Source organism: Nematocida homosporus (genome assembly GCF_024244095.1).
Source record: "Nematocida homosporus strain JUm1504 chromosome Unknown 4343, whole genome shotgun sequence".
NCBI classification, from domain to species: Eukaryota; Fungi; Microsporidia; genus Nematocida; species Nematocida homosporus.
Window position 1 is genome coordinate 121,424 of NW_026250684.1, and position 14,033 is coordinate 135,456.

The 14,033-nt window shown below is 43.3% G+C and overlaps 10 protein-coding genes across 10 annotated transcripts; 4 read left to right on the forward strand and 6 right to left on the reverse strand.

Annotated features, from left to right (window-relative positions):
* Nucleotides 1-539: 539 nt before the first annotated feature.
* Nucleotides 540-1,676, forward strand: NEHOM01_0737 (V-type H+-transporting ATPase subunit C; the record flags this gene model as incomplete). The annotated part of the gene is made up of 1 exon (XM_051489615.1): nt 540-1,676. The coding sequence occupies one exon, from the start codon at nt 540-542 to the stop codon at nt 1,674-1,676; it is 1,137 nt and encodes a 378-aa protein (XP_051345575.1).
* Nucleotides 1,677-1,761: 85 nt separating this feature from the next.
* Nucleotides 1,762-2,616, forward strand: NEHOM01_0738 (uncharacterized protein; the record flags this gene model as incomplete). Its single annotated transcript, XM_051489616.1, has 1 exon — nt 1,762-2,616. One exon carries the CDS (start codon nt 1,762-1,764, stop codon nt 2,614-2,616), a length of 855 nt encoding a protein of 284 aa, XP_051345576.1.
* A 266-nt stretch (nt 2,617-2,882) lies between these two features.
* On the reverse strand, nt 2,883-3,650 carry NEHOM01_0739 (uncharacterized protein; the record flags this gene model as incomplete). Its single annotated transcript, XM_051489617.1, has 1 exon — nt 2,883-3,650. One exon carries the CDS (start codon nt 3,648-3,650, stop codon nt 2,883-2,885), a length of 768 nt encoding a protein of 255 aa, XP_051345577.1.
* Nucleotides 3,651-4,368: 718 nt separating this feature from the next.
* Nucleotides 4,369-7,524, forward strand: NEHOM01_0740 (uncharacterized protein; the record flags this gene model as incomplete). Its single annotated transcript, XM_051489618.1, has 1 exon — nt 4,369-7,524. The coding sequence occupies one exon, from the start codon at nt 4,369-4,371 to the stop codon at nt 7,522-7,524; it is 3,156 nt and encodes a 1,051-aa protein (XP_051345578.1).
* Nucleotides 7,525-7,828: 304 nt separating this feature from the next.
* On the reverse strand, nt 7,829-8,893 carry NEHOM01_0741 (pyruvate dehydrogenase E1 component alpha subunit; the record flags this gene model as incomplete). The annotated part of the gene is made up of 1 exon (XM_051489619.1): nt 7,829-8,893. The coding sequence occupies one exon, from the start codon at nt 8,891-8,893 to the stop codon at nt 7,829-7,831; it is 1,065 nt and encodes a 354-aa protein (XP_051345579.1).
* A 70-nt stretch (nt 8,894-8,963) lies between these two features.
* NEHOM01_0742 (uncharacterized protein) lies at nt 8,964-9,614 on the reverse strand (the record flags this gene model as incomplete). Its single annotated transcript, XM_051489620.1, has 1 exon — nt 8,964-9,614. The coding sequence occupies one exon, from the start codon at nt 9,612-9,614 to the stop codon at nt 8,964-8,966; it is 651 nt and encodes a 216-aa protein (XP_051345580.1).
* A 52-nt stretch (nt 9,615-9,666) lies between these two features.
* On the forward strand, nt 9,667-9,978 carry NEHOM01_0743 (DNA-directed RNA polymerase II subunit RPB11; the record flags this gene model as incomplete). Its single annotated transcript, XM_051489621.1, has 1 exon — nt 9,667-9,978. One exon carries the CDS (start codon nt 9,667-9,669, stop codon nt 9,976-9,978), a length of 312 nt encoding a protein of 103 aa, XP_051345581.1.
* Nucleotides 9,979-10,550: 572 nt separating this feature from the next.
* On the reverse strand, nt 10,551-11,915 carry NEHOM01_0744 (translation initiation factor 2 subunit 3; the record flags this gene model as incomplete). Its single annotated transcript, XM_051489622.1, has 1 exon — nt 10,551-11,915. The coding sequence occupies one exon, from the start codon at nt 11,913-11,915 to the stop codon at nt 10,551-10,553; it is 1,365 nt and encodes a 454-aa protein (XP_051345582.1).
* Nucleotides 11,916-11,939: 24 nt separating this feature from the next.
* Nucleotides 11,940-12,680, reverse strand: NEHOM01_0745 (uncharacterized protein; the record flags this gene model as incomplete). The annotated part of the gene is made up of 1 exon (XM_051489623.1): nt 11,940-12,680. One exon carries the CDS (start codon nt 12,678-12,680, stop codon nt 11,940-11,942), a length of 741 nt encoding a protein of 246 aa, XP_051345583.1.
* Nucleotides 12,681-13,247: 567 nt separating this feature from the next.
* NEHOM01_0746 (uncharacterized protein) lies at nt 13,248-13,994 on the reverse strand (the record flags this gene model as incomplete). The annotated part of the gene is made up of 1 exon (XM_051489624.1): nt 13,248-13,994. The coding sequence occupies one exon, from the start codon at nt 13,992-13,994 to the stop codon at nt 13,248-13,250; it is 747 nt and encodes a 248-aa protein (XP_051345584.1).
* Between the last annotated feature and the right edge of the window lie 39 nt (nt 13,995-14,033).

Here is a 14,033-nt window from a genome sequence, read left to right on the forward strand (position 1 = left end):
CTTATCATTATATTTAACTGATCATAACATAACCTACCAGAAGTAAAGTAAAGTAAAGTAAAGTAAAGTGAGTTTTAATTAAATTATAAACCAAACCCTTCCGAAATATTTCACGAACAGATTGTTTTTATTTTAAGTTTATTTAAGTTTGAATTTGTATATTTAAGTATATCTCTAGTTCGATAGCCAAACAAGTAAATAGTTTAAGTATTTTAATGTACTGTCAATTAGACCCAATTTAGTCCACAACTTGACAGTGTAACTTTGTTTAATTGCATGCAACTAACCAACTCAAACCAACACAACTAACTCAACCAAGTCAATTCAAACACAACCCAACCCAACCTAAACTCAACCCAACTCAACTCAACACAATACCAACTCAACTAAATTCAATTGACTTGAGCTGAACTTTCCAGGATTAAACCACGAGTAAGCACTGTGGCGCAATGGCAGCGCGCTGGGCTCATAACCCAGAGGTTGTAAGTTCGAGCCTTACCGGTGCTACTCCTTTTTTCTTTGTGTTTGTTTTTAGCCCCATGCATATTCTGGTTTCGCTTCCCCTTGATACGCCGGTTGAGGCCGATATTTTACTGGCAAATGTTCGACAAGGTTTAGGGTCCGTTGGTAAGAATTGTGAACTGTTGCCTTTGTTCACTATCGAAGGTGAATCAATTGATTGTCTGTTTGAATGTGAGGAACGGGTAAGCCTTTTGGAAGAGTTAATTCAGGACTGCATTAAGCGCTACTTGGTAACGGGTGCTTCTTTATCAAAAGAGCCTGTTTCGGGTTTAAGTTTACTAGGCAAGACTTTTGACCACTTCTTAAAGTCTTTCCAATGGGACCGTACGGCTTATCCTTTGAGTTTGAAGATGTCCGACTTACTGTTGTTGCTGGAACAGGAGGCAAAAACAGCCGTTGACCTTTTTAGAGAGAAAGATAAGCAGTATACAGAACAGAAGAAGAAGATGGCGGCAGTAAACCGAGTTAGTATTTCTATTTACGATGTGGATATCAACAAGGTAGCTTATGACCAGGAGAAGGAGGAGCAGGCCTCGTCTTCTTTCTTTGACAAGTACTATGTGTGTGTGCGCGATAAGTTTAGGGAGAAGGATGCAGTGGCCTTAGAGAAAGTTGAGGGACTCTTTATCGAGTCGCGACAATTGGTGGCCAAATGTACTGATGGAGAAGTCTATGAAGTATTAGGACAACATACAGCACCTGAGCAGGTGTACAAAGCGATAGAAACGGCTGGGTACTATACAAAGCGGCCGAGTTTAACTCGAGAAGAGTATTTAGCTCAGGTAGCGCAAGAGAAGGATGTAGAGGCCGACTTTTTAAGGGTGGAGGACTCTGTTAGGGCAATGGTGCGTGGTAAGACGCCACGACTCTTTTTGTTATTGGTTCATGTGAAAGTTCTAGCTTTGTATATCGAGTCATTGCTAAGGTTTGGGTTTCCGGGCACGTTTGGGTTCTTTATTGTGGAGGCACCGGCTGTGCAGAAAGTGCTATCTAAATGGAAGCGGGTAGGGAAGGCTTGGAAGTACTCTAAGCGGGTGCAATCAGCGGAAAGTGCCCATTTAGTTGGTGAAAGTGAGCCAATCTATGATTTTGTTTACCGGGTGGTTGATATAAGTGACAAAGACCCAATAAGGGAGGAGAAGAATGAACCATAAGACCTGGCAGGTAATTGGGCAGTTAAAAAACAGTCCAATCGCTGAAAAGGGGCTCGACAATAAATAGAAACTGAAACGATGCTTCATGGATGAAACGCTCGTAGCAACAACGGTCATGGAAACGGCAGTGGCCAACACACGGTCTCGGGCTGAGGAGGAGGATGAACCTTCGTGTCGGATTTGTTATTGCGTGGAAAACCCCGTCGGGTGCTTAAAAGACCTAATAAGCCCGTGTGGGTGCAAGGGAACGGTTAAGTATGTTCATCGCTACTGTTTGCGCATTTGGCGGTTTAAGGGGAAGATGATTAAGGACATTAAGGTGTGTGAGCAGTGCTTTTGTGAGTACCAGGTTGATGATGAGAGGAAAACATCGGTGGGGCTGGTTTCTTTATCAACGGTTGCTGTTCTTCTTTCGATTGTTTTGGCCACAAACATATTTTTGGTTTCGACGGCTGATACGATAACGTTTATTGGGAATGATGTTAACCACCTTTTCTTTGGGCGAAAGATGGCGGAAGGGTCCTTTGGCAGTCGCCCTATTCTGTTGAGCCGAATGGAAGAGGTGCCGGCTAGGCGTAAGGGGGCTTCGTCAGGTTATCGCTTGATTAAGCTCAACCTAGGAAGGAAGAAGCGTTCCCATTTGGTTTGTGATAAGAAGGTAGGGTTGTATACACTGAAGAATGCTCATTTGCTTAATGTGCTTCAGAATGGCGTTTTTTCTTCGATAACGGCGGTGAGTTTACTTTATGCCTTGCTGGTAGAGAATACTTGGATGTTGCTTTTGAACTTGGGATTGGCGCTTTGGCGGATTTTGGCTTTTGGAACTCTGGCTGATTGGGTAGTGTATACGGGAGCCACCGCTTATGTTTACCTGCGCATCTATCGGAGGTTGTACGCCCATATAGATAGCTACTGTATGTATGTCGTTAACTTTTACTAACCCAATACAAACCATCTTGTTTTTGAAATTAATGTGTGCGCTGGATTGGTTAACTGAATAAAAGCAACTAGTATTGAGTTGGTGTTGGGGTGGTGTTGGATTGAGTTGGGTTGTGTTAGTGTTGAGTTAGTATTGCGGATGGTGCGCTAATCTATTTGGTAAGGTTGTTTTTGTCATATTGTTGAGTTTCCCTCTTGAAAGCTGGATTGTCCCATCGCTTTATTTGCTGTGCTTGGGTTAGTATTTGCTGGGCTACTTATCCGCTGTTATACTGGCTGTAAAAGTCCACCCCCCCTTCTGTCTACCGCTTTGATGTTATAGTTCGCCCGAATCAGATCAAATAAGAGCTTCCAACTTTTGGGGTTGGGTGATAAGAAGATAAAAAACACAGTCTCACGCGTCTTCATTTTGGCTGGAATGTCTTCTAGTAAGGGCAAAAAGATATGCAATGAAAGAGGCTTGTCGAGATTTGAGGCATAGTCGGCCCAGTCGATGGTAAGACTAGGAGCCTCTAGAATGCGTAGCAGCAACAACAGCAATTTGATTCTGGCGGATGTATAGTTCATAGATAGCCCTATAAGGTGTAGGGGCGTTGGGCTGGCAATCGCCTTCATAACCTGCAGGTCGTTGTACCATTGGTTGCAGTCTTCCTCGCTGCTGCACTTCAACAGTGAGATAGTTCTAAGAGCATTGCCGGGTATATAACATGGCGCCGTTGTGGGATCCAACTTAAGAATCCAGGACGATTGAGCGGCTGGATTGCTGCACTCTATCCAGGTGTGCTCATTGAGATTGTCTACCAGCAGCAGGTCCTTTAAGCGAGTAATTAGGCCGGAGTTGTCTGGAGCTAGAGCAGTAAAAGATACCTTTTTGTTCCCTTGCTTTTGGATTTTCACTCTCTTTGCTCGATTGGTCTTGCTACAGCCCGGGGTTACACCTAAGTTCGTTCCCGACCTGCTCGCGCTAGCTCGGTTTGACCAGATAAGAGCACAGTAGCACCACGCCCATAAATGCTTTGAACCTAAGCCGTACATGCAAATTTGCTATCTCAAACTCGCATTAAATCACAGTAACACACTAGCTTTTTATCAATTTGTTCCAAAATAAGATTGTTGGATTAAAACGTAGTCATGGCATAGAAAATAAATGTGCTGTTCACATGCGTATCTAACGCCATTTGAGTTTTGCCTTTAAGCCCGCTTGTTCATAACAGACTGTAGTGCCCAATACGAAGTCCATCTTAACTAATGCATACTCTATTAAAGACATTCCTTGAGATAAGTGGCGTCTTTTATTGAGTAAATAAGAATGCGAGTGTGAGGATGACGTCATATCGATTTGTAGCGTAGATATGCAAAACTAAATTGGTTAAAGCATCCTGGTTATATTAAAGTTACGTGTTAGTAGTAATATCAATTGATATCTATTGGTGAGTGGCTTACCATTAATCAGGTTGATCGTGTTGGTATTGTGTTGGTATTGCGTTAGTATTGGTAGTGGTCGTATGACAGCACTACACAGCCCCTGGGCAGGTAGCAGAATAAGTCATACTCATAGTGCTCCAGCTAGCCAGTAAATCTGCTCGTGGCAGAAACTTAGCAACAGCCAACTCTCTAAATTCTAAATCTAAATAGAACTAGTTAATGACAGAAATGTAAGATTTGGTGCTGCTCAAAAATCAAAACGATCGACCAGCCTGGCAAAATGCGCATGTAATCTATAAGAATGCATTTTGTATTATCTACCTAGTTAATGTATTTTAAACGATTGTGCTTATATATATCTTTGGGGCTTTGTGCCCTTGCCTTAACGGTTGTGGGGAGCAGTCTTGATAATAGTGATGGGACTCAAGAACAACTAGAATCCGCGAATATCATCCATGACTTTACCCTTACATCCTGCCTATATAATGAGGTGTTAGGTTCGACCTTCCAACCGACTGCCCAAGAAATGGGGCAGAAGCTAACCCGAGCCATTCGTGTGCGTATCCATGGCGGCAACTACTTTGTATCATTTAATGCCGAATGCGAAAATGCCGATGCACCAGCCCAGTCCAGTGACCAACTCAGTCAAATCAACCAGCCAGTCAATCATAAGAGCTCTGCCTTGGCTCTGGAGATCTTTCGGCCGGAGTACTGGCAATGCTCCTATAATCTCCAGCGGCTACTGAAGATTACCAAAATCGAAGTCTGTATCCTAAGGATTCGGTCCCCACGTCTATCTGTTTACAACCTAGAAGTCTTCTGGGCGGCCATAAAGCATCTTTTGGTCTGTACAACTGCCTATGTCATCTGGGTCGATCCGCTTGTCCAACCGAAAGAGGTTGTGGGCCTAGAATTACTCGAACTATCTCCAGCACAACAACTGTGCCTGCGTCTGAAAGCGTGGATTAATATACATCTTACGGGGTGCTCTGACTTTCTGTACGACATTGTCCTAAGAATCAACGGATTCGTGCCTTTTCTAACGCTGTCACTGATTAAGCCAAAAATGAGCCAGATGATTGACATAGAGCAGCTAAATCTGTTTCATGGATATACCATAGAATTAGTGGGTTGGACCATTATCAATGGCCAAATACCCAGGCTATCACATAGACGTTACTGCCGCAAATTAACGCTAATCAATTGCAATTGGGAAAGCAGCCCGATCCGGCCACCAACTAGCCAATTCGAGCGCAGTATATTCCAGACTCTTATTAAGCACATTAACATAGATCTCGAAATAGATCTTGTGCCGCTAATCGCACTCTGTGCTCAATTGAGCGGGTCAACTCCCCAAATTTGCATTAATCAGTTGATTATATGGGGCGTGCCGTCCGAGCTTGACAAACTGCGTACCATGATTCCTCATGTTAAGACCATTATGACTCGATTGCTAGTTAATTCGCTTCAACTTATTTGCGGCCCTGCTACAGCCCCAACCCAATCTCGACCAAGTCCCCAGATGTTTACGGATCCTTTGCCAGTCACTGAAGAAGATAATGTTGAGAAGCTAAAGCAGATTCTTCTAATACTACGCTTTATTATACCATTGGATATATATAATGTGAGCATGCGGACTAGGAACAACCGGCTTTGGGACCACGATAAGCTCTGGATAAGGCTACTCATTGGATCCGGATTGGTTTTCAATTCCATTATGTTTGCTAAGGACATAGACCTTATGTGGAGGAGAATAAGCAGCCCTTATGATTATAATTGGGAGGTGCAAATTACGAGCTCAAGCGAGCTGCGCGCCCTAAAGACTCTTTTGTTAGATCTACATAACCTTCATGCAAGCCACGCGAACCCTTTGCCCTGCATTCGACATATCAATATTTTCCTATCTAATGTCTCTTGTTCCGAGGTTATAAATGGCTTACAGCCCCTTAGGTTGCTACACAATGCCATAGACATTGATATGCTCATGCTCAATAGAATTTCAGACAAAAACGTCGGGCCATCTCCAAGCACACTCGCCATAGATGTTCCTGTGCAACAGGTTAATTTCCTGGATTGTTCATGTGCCGTAATTAACCAACTCTTTGACCACATCCGCTTGTTGCATACTTATTCCCGATTCAGCATTGGGTCGACTAACAAAGATTCCTCCTATATGAACTTGGTGGAAAGGTATATAAACAAGTGGGCCGCATTTAGCACCAACTTGTTTCGCCCTGCCCGGCCGCCTCTTTGTCTACAATTCGCTGATTATGTGCTACGAACTACTTATTTCCGCACACAACCATTCTGTCAACCCGATGACAACGCTCTTCCCATCTACCTGGCTGCTAACCAGCCCCTGCCGCTTGTTATTCACTATTCCTTTGCGGATTTACGCCTGCTGCTCACCCAGCTGGAAACTCCCTGCTCTTCGCAAACCCCACAATATATATCACGACAAAACGATTATCGGCGGCTAACTAGCCTAATATTGATCAAGAAACTAACTATTCAGCTTCATCCAGCAGACTATCTCACCCTCGCTAAAGACGGTCCGCGCCCCAGCGGCCTACACACAACCGCCCGGTTTGTTCAGAAACTGTCTGCCGTCAGGTGTTTGCTACTAGTCGATCCTACCAATGTTCGTCCTTATTCAGCCTTATCAACCGCACAAGATTCCATTATTCCACCTGATCCAAAAGAGTGTTGCTCCGAGCCGGGAAATGTTGGCCGGATCTTAAAATGGGTCGACTATCGCATCTGCGTCTATGCCATATTTTCGCTTGAAATTAAAGTATCCGTACTACACCTTGACCCAGTAATAGCGCACCAACCTGAGCGCAGAAAATATAGAACTATAGTGGGGAGAAATGATATCATCAAAGCCATTATGATTGCTTCTTATAACCCAAAATATATCTATACTGTTAATCCGCCCATTTCCTTCTACTTTGCCAATACTTCCATATGGGAAAATGATGACGTTGACCCAAATATAACAGTGGCTCCCCCGGCCTGTTTAACTCATCGCGAGATTTATTGGCACCCCGGATCTGATAACGTCCAGGTAAATGCTACAGCCCAGGACGTATATAAAACAACAGCGACCCGGTTTGGCTCTGCCAGGTGTAATACTAATATATCCTTAGGCGCGCCGGAACAAGAATTAGATTCATGTTGGCTGCTATTCAATGGATGCGTAGTTGTTTGTGGCCACTGCGCATCTCCCCCTTGTATCCCGAACTCCACCGCAGAAAGCACCGCCGAAAGCTCTCCTTCCGCGGTTGATAATTCGGACTTTTCACTTTCTAACGGGAATCTCTGCCCTGTCTTTATGGAACTCAACTCCTACCCCCTCATCTACGCCCTGGAAACCGTCCCCTTCACCAAACTAATCCTACAACTATACAGAAGTCTAACCCCAGTTGATCAACGAAGTATTCTACCACACTGCCACTCGATTCATCCCACTAACCCAACTTGATCGACTGACGTGAAATCAACTCAACCCATTCTCAGCAGATTATAACAATAAACCATCGGCCAAACAAACCACGTACAATACTAACCTTATTGTTGTTCATCACTAGCACCAAACCGTCCAAGCACTCTTTTATATTCCTAAAAACCCAAATCAACTCCAACATAACTTCAATTCTGAACACTACTAGTCTTTATTTTGGTTTAGTTTAGCTATGGTCTCATGTAGTCCATTCAACACCAATGCCTATGCCAAGACCCCTCAACACACCCTAACACAACAGAACACACCCTAACACAACCTAATTCTAGACTAAGACATCTGTGCATAATTCGTGGTCTTTGCACCGCTCACTTCGTAGGGCAACCTCGCGAATTGATGCCATTTCGCGATGGGCAGCTTCATTCATCTCCGCCAACAGCCGATCCTTCATCTCTTCCAAACAGGTGCCAGCAATCTCAATCGGATCTCTTGTCTTATGGTCCTCGACCTCTTCGTGCCGGCGATAACCAGTAAAAGCATCCGTCATTGAGTGTCCATTGTACCGATAAGTAGTATACTCCAGTAAAATCGGGCCATGGGCTAGCGCATACTCCCGAGCATACTTGAAAGCTCCAGCCACCTCCCGAATGTCAATCCCACTCGCCCGAATCCCCGGCATAAATGAGAACCGGTTGTAAAAGCTCGTGCTAGCACTAGCCCGGCAGACCGGAGTGCCCATTCCGTACTCATTGTTCTCACAAACAAACACCACCGGCAACTTCCACAGCGCCGCCATATTCATAGTTTCATAAACCTGCCCCTGATTAGCTGCTCCATCACCAAAGCACACCACACTAACATGCTTGCATTCATTTATCTCCCATGCCTTCATCGTCCAGCTCCCAACCGGACATAAATCGTCTTTAGTCAAACATTCCGGCTTCCCTAGCAAACTCCGATACTTCTCAGCAAAAGCCAAGCCTGCCCCCAAAGGCACCTGAGCCCCCACTATCCCATGCCCACCAAAGAACCGCTTCCCATACAAATGCATCGACCCTCCTTTCCCCCGTGCACATCCTTCTACACTTCCTAATTGTTCGCAGATAATCTCCTTTGGATCCATCCCCGCCACTAAAGCCAACCCATGGCAGCGATAGCTAGTAATCAGCTTATCCTCCGGATCTAAGTGCAAGGATATCCCCACCGGAATAGCTTCCTGCCCAATTCCTAAGTGACAAAACCCTCGCACTTTCTTCTCTTTATACAGCTCCGCTAAGACAGTTTCCAAATGACGAATCCGAAACATTTCTAAGCATGCACTCTCCCCAACTGTTCTATCAAGAACGTACTCTTCCGGCCCTGTTTTTAATCCATGCAGATCATATCCCATACAAACAAAAGCAATTAGACCTTTATTTACCTATTTATCCAAAGCACTATCTCTTAGGACAGGAGACCCACTACTTATAAGTCAAGGTCTGTGCTAAGAAAGAAAAGCCCCAACCAAAAGTCCGAGCTGTCATTGTGTCCCGCCAAGTTGGCAACCGAACACCTCCCTTCTGCTTGCCACGTTTCTCCTTCTGCTTTTCCTTCTTAGTCGCCCGATGACTTCCAGACCTAGATGCGAAAGTATAAACGATATCCAGAATCAGCCAAACACCTAAACTTACTAGAGCAACCAAGAGAGCCGAAGGCATAAAGGAGAAAAGAGCAAGACTCTTCTCCTTTCTTCGCCTATACTGGAACATAAACTCAGGCGGAGCATCATTAAGCACCCAGTCATAAGCCTCCTTAAGCTCTGGATCCGTTAGAATTTGGTATCCCGTGGAAATCAAAGTCCGAGCTAAGTTATAGTTAATCTCCTTTCCTAACGGACTTCCTCCACTCTTCTTCTGCAAATAACACTCCTTAAGTAAAGCCGTTTGCCGCTTCCGTAAAGTGTCTTTAGATACTCCATTACCAACACCAAACAAGTTATAGATCATATGGTACTTACCAGTGCTCTGCAACAGATCAATATATTCTGCTACCTTATCAATAGTTTTGTTATTTGGTACTGCTTGACCAAAACTCGCTAAACAACTCAAGATAACCACTAAACCACCTATCATTTGGGTTATAAACATAAAAAATTATCTACGCTCCCCTCTGCTTATATTCGCAATGACGTCATCATCAGCCAAAGTTCGTCTTATTGAAGACAAGATGACAAACTCAATCGAACTACAAATAACGGATGAAGACCATACCTTAGGCAATGCACTGACTGCTGAATTACAAGCCATACCCGGGGTAGTCTTTGCTGCGTACAAAATACCCCATCCACTTCAGAACATTCTTAAGCTCAAAGTTTCGCTGAGTGAAACAGCTGAAGACCGCCCATTAGAACTAGTTAAGCAAGCCCTAAGCAATCTAGTTGCCCAATGCGACTCCCTTGAGGCTTCTTTATCCCTTCACCAGCAAGCATGGAATTAGGTAGAGTTAAGTTGGTGATGTAGTGTTTAGTATTGGTGATGTAGTGTTTAGTATTGGTGAGGCAATGTTTAGTATTGGTGATGTAATGGTGTTGGCGAGGTGGAATTGGTCAAGTTAAGATTAGATTAGATTTAATTAAGTTGGAATAAAATTAAGACATACTTAGATTAGGTTAGATTAAGTTGAGTTCAGTTGGTTTGGTATTGAGTTAGTATTGGGTTGAGTTAATGTGTCACTAGCACATATATAGAATATGACACTACGCAACTACTTTGCTTGCCAGTAAATACCAATCCAAATACCATGCTAACTCTTCCAAATACCAAAGACCAACACAACCTAACATAACTTAACCAAACCATATCACATCACACCTCTCCTAACATAACCATATCACACTCTAACCAAACCTCTCCCAACATAACATAACATAACCAAACCACATCACACTCCAACCAAATCAAACCTCACTAAACCAAACCACATCAAACCAAATCACACCTCATCCAATCCAACACTCCAACCAAATCAAACACAACACAATGCAATACTAGATAGAATGTAGAGGTTATTTATTTTGAGTCTAGGACGGGAATGGCTCGGCCTTGGCGGATGTTGCCCGCACCAATAAGCCGCCAATGACCGCGCAGTTTGCGAGAGATACTAACACTAGCACCTACCTCAGCACAAATAGGGTTGGCCAGAATAAAGGAAATAGCTCCCTTCTCTTTAGCTATAGTCACTTGGGCCCGACTAGAGCAACTACCTACATTAACCAAGATTTGCTCTTTAACGGCCAAGGGCTTAGCCAATAAAGGTGATTCGGCCGTTAGTTTATCAAAAAACCGATAAGTAATAGTCATTTCCTTATAAACCTCCGGAAGAGTGCCCGGCCGACCTAAAACCTGGCCAACCAACTTATCACCCCGACAAAAGAAAGGATCTAATTCCGTACCAATCCCAACTAAACCCCCAGGCACAGCCACTTCCAACCGCGTACTCTCAGCAAACAAAGAAAGAACCTTAGTAGTCACCGGACGACAGGAAAGTCGACCATCTACCTTCTCTAAAATCCCCGGTCTAATCTCCAGCAAATCTCCAGCCGCAATATACCCTTTGGTCAAACACCCACCAATAACACCCCCTTGATAATTACTCGGCTTACAACCCGGCTTATTAATATCAAAAGATCTAATAACTTGCACAGTCGGCGGCGTAGTATAGTCCCGCACCGGCACCGGAATGTAATTGACAATAAAGTCTAAAATAGCATCTAAATTACAGCCAATTTGGGCCGAAGTCGGGATAATAGGCGAATTACGAGCCGAAGAGTCCCGAATGAACTCTTTAATCTGATCATGACTTTCTAAAGCTTGTTCTCTAGTCAACAAGTCTACTTTGTTCTGCAGAACAATAACCCGCTCTAATTCCACTACATCAATTGCATTTAAGTGCTCAATAGTTTGGGGTTGCGGACAAGGTTCATTAGCAGCCACAATAAGAATAGCTGCATCCATAACTGCGGCACCAGTTAGCATAGTATCCATAAGCACTTCGTGACCCGGACAATCAACAAAAGAGACATGACGAGTCAAAGTAATAGTACCCGTACAGTTCTTAGTCCGACAAGTCTTAGGAGGCTTTTGGTTACTAGCCGTAGATAGATAACATTCCGGCCGTTGACACAATCCACCTAAACATTGATAAATTTTCGCATTGGCATATCCAAGCTTGATTGTTATGTTTCGCTCCAATTCACTCTTAAATCGCACTGTTTTAACCCCACTAATAGCCCTTACTATAGTAGACTTCCCATGCGCCACATGACCAATCATTCCGATGTTTATTGTTGCTTGGTTTTGCATGATTGCCGGGTTGAGTGACGAAAGTTCGATTCCTTTGATAGTAGTTAGTTGCGGTGCTGACGTTGTTTCCATCGAAAATATTAAAAAGTTAGTCTCTTAAAGCCTCTCCTCTGGTAGAAGGAGTTGTAGGGCTGTTTTGAAGGAGAAGAGAGAGATATAGGTAGCGATTAAGAGGGGTTGGGATGGATTATGGTCTGTGGTGGCCGGGGAAGGGTTAGGATGAGGTATTGAGGAGGGATTAGCCGGTGGAACAAGTTGGCCCAGGACTAGAACTTCTCGTTTGATAAGAGAGGCTTTGTTGTACTTACGTTTTAGGGATACAGCTAGGTTAGTTAAGAGATGAGGGGGTAGTTCTTGTAGGGAGAGAAGACCTTCTCCGGAGATATCAGAGATAGCATAAGTAGTAGGAGAGATGCGGTGTTGGACTTGGACACGAAAGAGGCCCGTATTGAGTTGAGTTTGGTTAGTGTGGGGTTGAGTTAAGTTGGTGTTGTGTTGGGGTAGGTTGGGATTGAGTTGTGTTTGGTTAGTGTTATGTAAGAGTGGGTTAATGTTATGTAAGGGTAAGTTGGTATTGAGTTGAGTTGAGTTAGTATTGGTTGGAGTAGTTCGAATTGGTTGGTTTTGCTTTTGGCTTAGTTGTTGGTTGAGTATTTGGGAGGGCATGGGATTGGATAGTATTGAGTTAGTATTAGTGGATAGTATTGGGTTAGTATTAGTGGGTAGTTCTTGGCCAGAAGAAGTAAGTGGCCGACTCCATAAGAAACGTATAGAGTAAGTATTATAAGTAGATAATTCACTAGTATTACTAATGCTAGCGTAAGTATCTCCATCCATTTTTATTTCTTTCCCTCACTCCCTTGATGTTATGCCGGATAGTTTCCGCCACGCTTAAGTCCTTTTCAAGAGCCGCAACTGAATATACAACAAGACTACTCTCAATGAACACTACAACAGCCTACACTATTTTAGATATACCAGAGCCAGCTACATCCATTCAAATCAAGAAAAGAGCGCAAGAACTCCTACGACTTAACCGCCAAGGCCCATCTTCCTACCTCAACCAGCGCATCCAGCAGGCCCAAGACCGACTCCTACTGGACTCCAACTAAACCATATAGGGTTAGTATTGTGTTGGGTGTGGTGTTAGGTGGTGTTAGGTGTGGTGTGGGTGGTGTTTTTTATTAGATTAGATTAAGTGTCTGTTTTAGATTACCTTTTAGATTAGAATAAGTTAAGTTTGTGATAGTATCATCTAAATACCATCTAAATACCATTTAAATACCTCTAAGCTAAGCTAATCTAAATATAATTTAATCTAACATAAGTCAACCAACTCAATACCAACTCAACCCAAACCAACTCAATACCACCTCAACCCAAACCAACTCAATACTAACTCAACTAGTTAAGAATTAAATGTTTAGTGATACCCGCTTCAAAGTCTTCACGAGTGTTCACTTCTTTGATTTCAAAATAATTGATCATAATAGTTAAAACAGCCCCTACATAGATAATATTTGAATCGGGCAACATATTATGCGGCATCATCCGCTGAAAATAAACCGGAAATTCCACTAAGTGGTACCCTTTTTGAATTTCTAACTCTTCCCCATTCACTTCCCCACCTAATGCAAAGACTCCCCTTTCCTGTAAAGCCCCCATCATTTGCTCTACCAGCCCATTCTCACCACGTAAATGCAAAGAAGATGTCACTCCTCTAAACCCCGCCGAATGAAGTAATTCCATCACTAAATCTACTCCCTCCTCCCAACTCACTCGTTTCGTTACTGAACTAGTATACACTAAACTAGACCGATTAACTAAATCGACTGAACACCAAATCTCACCCGATCCACCATACTCTAAACTTACCATAGCTACATTCTGTACGCCCAAAGCCAAAGATGCAGCTACAGAAGCATACATCACTGAAATAGACTCTATCTTTGACTTAGCAAAGAAAGTCCGAGTCAGTTTATGAATCTCTTTCCGGTCCATATTACTAGGTATCAAGACAAACAAATGTACTTTTCCAACTAAATACTCGTCCAATCTCTCTAAATCCACCATTACTACCGAAACTCCAGTTGAAAAGATCTTATAGGTGCGTTCCCCGCTTATCTCAATAATAAGTACTTCTGGTTCCATAGATTAATAACAAATAAAAGGAAAAAAATTTAAGGAGTA